At 45.0% G+C, this 5,154-nt stretch overlaps 1 protein-coding gene across 1 annotated transcript in view; it reads left to right on the top strand.

The window, feature by feature from the left end:
- The window catches only part of caly (calcyon neuron-specific vesicular protein), a gene marked incomplete at both ends in the record, with an annotated part of 8,883 nt that extends 4,812 nt beyond the window's left edge, over positions 1–4,071 (top strand). Inside the window, one exon of the mRNA XM_080836205.1 lies at positions 3,862–4,071. Within this exon, the coding sequence (XP_080692331.1) occupies positions 3,862–4,071 (210 nt within the window). The remainder of the gene's footprint in view (positions 1–3,861) is intronic.
- Between the last annotated feature and the right edge of the window lie 1,083 nt (positions 4,072–5,154).

The following is a 5,154-nucleotide window of genomic DNA, read 5'->3' as shown; positions in this document are numbered from 1 at the left end:
GCGTTGACGAGAGAGAGAGAAGGAGAGAGTGAGAGAGATGACATGGCCTCTTGTTTATGGCGGGGAGAGGCCATTTTATCGTACTGTGTCACTAAACAGGATGCATGATGCCGGACTTCCTTTGGTTACTGTTGTGGCAGCTGCCTTGGAATGTTGTGGTTCTGTGGGTGTGTGTGTGTGTGTCTCTTTGTATGCGTGTGCGAGTATGTTTGTGTGTGTGTGTCTCTTTGCCTTGTCGTGCTCTCCATCTTCCCCCAAGGGCGTCTGTTTATCGCTCCTTTTGTAGGCTGTCACTTTCGACTTGTCTCCGCGGTTGGGACGGGCTGACAAATTGAAAGCGGAGCGTCCTCCTCCTTTGAGTCAGAATAGTTTAGGACACACACACACACACACACACACACACAGCTCCGCTCCACTCCGATCCGCTCGACAGGCCCTCCTTGACACGCAGCGGAGGTGGCAGGCTCCGGTAGCACTCAATTAGCTCCACAGGTGGAGATTAAACACCACGTCTACGATTCCTTTAAGCGGCCCGAAAAAGACACGAAGCGTTTAAAGCCGTGTGCGAGACACTCTGATCTGGATGGTTTTTTTTAAGGTTTTTTTTGTGTGCTTGAAAGCTAGAGAGAAGCGAACGGGGGAGGTGCTTTATCTTCTAGTGGGTTGCTGAGAGTTTGAGGGAAAGCTACAAGGCCAGAACCACGGCATGATGTGTAATGTGACCTTGCGTTGTGACAGGATTTATGGTGTTATTGGCAGTCCTGACGTTTGTGTGTGTGTTTGTGTGTATGTATGTGGTGTGGGTGCTGGAGTGGCCGGTGTGTGTGTGGGTGTTGGAGTGTGTGTGTGTATGTGTGTTGGAGTGTGTGTGTGTGTGTGTGTGTGTGTGTGTGTGTGTGTGTGTGTGTGTGTGTGTGTTGGAGTGTGTGTGTGTGAGTGTGTGTTTTGTGTTTGTATGTGTTTACGTGGGTGTTGGTTTGTGGGTGTATATTGGTGTGCCTGTCAAGATGACTGTATTGCACAATGCAGGGGATGAATGGCTTACCTAAAGAGAAATCATATTTGAGCATTTTAGCAGATGAAAGCAGTTTCACCCTGCATCAAAAATATATACTTCCCCCTGCAGAAATAAACAACAAGCCTTTATCTGGATTAGAGAGTCGCATTCCCCCTGTATGCTTACAGCGCACTCCATCATCCTCGCTGTCGCCCGGTAACCTCATAAAGCCTACACGCAGTCCCAACCTATCTTCCAGTCTGTCTTCCACATGGCCTTGTTGTCATGGTTACATCACCCTGACCTCCCCCGCCCTGCCTCCTTCTCCCCTCTCCTGATCTAGTTGTGCTCCCTTCCTTCCTTCCTTCGTTATTACCTCAGGGATCCTGTATTCCCCAACCACCAGGCCTCACTGTCACTGCATCCTGTCACTACAGACAGTGTGTTTTATCTGTTAAACACACACAGAGGGCCCTAACTTCATAGGGCAACAAGCTTTGTGAACGTAATTCGCGCATCAGCATCTGTGCAGTGAGAATAGTGAGAATTCTTTATCAACCAGTCCCAATGATTTGACCATAACTTATTAGACTTGAACACAGAGGTCAGTAAATGTTCTTCAGCAAATACCTGGTCGCGAATGAAGCAGTTTATACCACAGGAGACGGAGGTTCTAGTAAAGCGGTTTATACCACAGGAGAAGGAGGTTCTAGTAAAGCAGTTTATACCACAGGAGACGGAGGTTCTAGTAAAGCGGTTTATACCACAGGAGAAGGAGGTTCTAGTAAAGCAGTTTATACCACAGGAGACAGAGGTTCTAGTAAAGCAGTTTATACCACAGGAGACGGAGGTTCTAGTAAAGCGGTTTATACCACAGGAGAAGGAGGTTCTAGTAAAGCAGTTTATACCACAGGAGAACAAGGTTCTAGTGCGGTTGATGTCTGCCTGAAATTAAATAATTTAGAACAATTTAAAGGGGTTTGCTTTGAAGGAACTAATTTATACATTAAATCCAGCATTGCACCCATGTGTGTACTAAGAATCTTGCTCATGTTATGAAATTAGCAAAATTAGTTATTACTCAAGTTATTAAATTAGCTTCAGGTCATGCACGGCGGACTTTGTGTGTTGCAATGAAATTAGGGTATGTTGAAGCTCTTTTAAACCAGTCTAGCTTTTGGGGACTTTTAGCGAGCTATATCTTGTAGTTGTCTCCGACCTGTGATAAACACTTATCTTACTAATCTAATCAGACTCTGTGGAAACCTCATGGCAGCACAAAGCATCTTAAGGCTAAAAGTAGCTCCTAACTTGTAGATTTAGGAGAAACTCCTAAAAGCAATGGCCGTGTCAGTCCTAACTTTGGGACTCTTAATTGTTTTGTCTTAAAGTAAATCTCAAAGCCCTTTAGCGCTTAAAGTAGTCCCTAGGTCTGGGAAAAATAAGAAGTAGTCAAGTGGACTCCTAACTCACTCAAGACCAATTCACAAACGACCAGAAAACAGCCGTTTCTATCATTCCACGTCATAGTGTTTTGGAATGCATAATCACTTAAAAGAGATCAATCGCGAGGATATAATTATGGAGCTTAAGGGATGCAACGGCCCAACCAACCAGCCAACTGAAAGAACCCATTCATTTGAACTGAATGTAACATTCGTTACGTCGATTTGTCATCTTTATTTATTTATTAATTTATTTATTTATCGTTCTTTACGGTAGGCCATTTTAGGGCATGCCTAGCCACCGGCACACAAGTTTTATTTTTGCAGGCTGGCCCGGGGAAAACTCCTTAATATACACTGGTACAGACCTGTCACTCATCAACCAATCACCAAGGTTATTGAAAGCAAGCTTGTGCATGAGACCTGATGCCAGCCATAGCTTAGGAGCTGTCACTATTCCTTAATAGCTGGTCTCAGAAGGTTTGTGATTTTTGAGAAAACATTTAGTTAGAAACTTTTGTGCGAACTAAGGAGTGTTCATAGCAGTGAGGTAACAATGCTTCATGAATTGATCATTATAAATGATGGGGCTAATAAAGCAGTTTGTGTGTGTGTGTGCGTGCATGCATGCGTGCGTGTGTGTGTGTGTGTGTGTGTGTGTGTGCATCATGTGTATTTAGACCAGAGAGAGTTGTTTTGTGTCTGTGTAACGTCTCTTAGTCTGCTGGTTGTGTCCAGCTGCATGTGCTGCTTCTGTCGGGGTCATCTCTGTGCCTCTGGCTTATTTCTGCTTGGTTCATATGACAAAACATTACATTGCAGACTGTATTCTCTTATGATGGCCATATAAAACTGTTGTAACGTTTGTACCATCCCGATTGTAATGTGATGAGTTGTAACGTGTATTGGCCATAACACACTGTTTTGGTAATCCCAGTGGTCTTTTCATTGTGTCTCTGATTCAGTCATCGTGTCTGGCGCAGAAATAAAAAAAAACTGCCCATGAAAACCTGTTAGCACAAATGTTAATGCCACAAGTCAACACATCTCTCATGATAAATCTAATGATGAATCTTAAACTAGTTGTATATATTTTATTCCCCCTCTTTCTCTCTCTGTAATTCTCTCTGTGGTACCCTTACAGTACTGTTCTACCTCCCCCCCCCGCACTTCAGCCTTTCCCTAATGTCCGCTTTTTTATCTCCCTATTTCTGTCACTCTTCTTAATGCTCTTTCAGCTTCAGCAGCAATGTTTGGCTTCAGTGTTGTCAAAGCTAGTGTTGACAACAATACACTCGTCTCTGTATTCCTCCCAATGGTACCCTGAGCCCCCTGTCCCACTCCCTCACTCTACCTCACTCTATCTCTAATTCTTTGTTTTTCTTTCTCAATCTCTCTCTCCTCATCACCCCCCTTCAGCACAAGCACTGCACGCCAGCCGCTCTGGAGATGTACTACTCGGAGCAGGAGGGGGGCGGCGTCTCCAAGGGCAGCCTGTACACGGCCATCAGCCACCTGAACCAGGCCAAGAAGATCCTGCCTGAGCTGCCCTCGCCCTGGTTGCCCGTCATCAACGCCCTCAAGGAGGCCCAGAGGGCCAAGGAGGAGGCTGGACACTCCCCGGAGTAGAGGCCCGCCGACTGGGAAGAGAGAGAGGAGGACGGGAGGAGAGGGGAGGGAGGAGGCTCACGTTTGTTTGCTTTATTGTTGTTGTTTTTTGAGGGAGGGGCAGGGGGGGGGGGCAGGTTGGGGAGGGAAAAGAGACAACATTTCTATCAGGGCAATTGTTCAGGCATGAGAAAATGGAGGGAATAGCTCACAGAGGATAAGAATGAGATCCTCTGGTGAGTTGTTTGTTGTGAGGTGTGTGTGTGTGTGTGTGTGTGTGTATGTGTGTCTGTGTGTGTATTTCAGGCTGAATTTTCCATTTGCATGTCTGTCTGCACGAGTGTGAGTGTGGGTGACTGGCGAAAGCGGCGGACGACCTTAGAGAGCGAGTCTTTACGAGACTCTCCGAAACACCATCCCCGGGGCACAACACCTCCTAACCCACACCATCTTAAAGTGTTTTTATCATCTCTACGCCCCACCCACTTAAAAAAACACACAGTTTTTTTCTTTCAACTTAGCCCCTTCCCCTGGGCTAACAGGGTGTAAGTATTCTGTGTCAAGTGTTAGGTTTCTGTGTTCTTAAAGCCCTGCCCTAGGAGCTCTCTGTTTATTTCCCTTAGTAGCGGTGCTTCTAGTCCTATAGCACCGAGGTCCTGACTGTAGATTTCACTAGATGACGCCTTTTCAGTAGAGAAGACAGTAAAAAAACCACAGATAACGCACGCATGCCCTCCAAAAAACAAACAAAAAAACAAACAAAAAATGAAGTGAAACCACATCTCGCTCGCAGTTCTCAAACTGTTCTGTAGATACCATACCAGGAGCATACAGCAGAAACGAAAGCCTTATCAGATTTGCTAGTCATTTACTATATAAACCACCATTTATAAGTTGAGGCATTACCCCTGTCTCTTGTCACCATTTCATTGGCCAGAAAATACCTTAAATGCATGTGAAGAATCTCTCCATGTTAATGTCTAGCCAGTAGTGACATACATAATGTGAAGTAGCAAGAATATTTTGAATGTAACTTAAAAACACACAGGACAGGTCAATTAATTTTTAAACATTTTTTTAGTTGACTACTGCAAAGTATTCTGT

This window comes from Sprattus sprattus, assembly GCF_963457725.1.
Source record: "Sprattus sprattus genome assembly, chromosome: 1".
NCBI lineage: Eukaryota > Metazoa > Chordata > Actinopteri > Clupeiformes > Clupeidae > Sprattus > Sprattus sprattus.
Note: the sequence above shows the minus strand (reverse complement) of the source record. Positions and strands in the feature narration are given on the sequence as shown.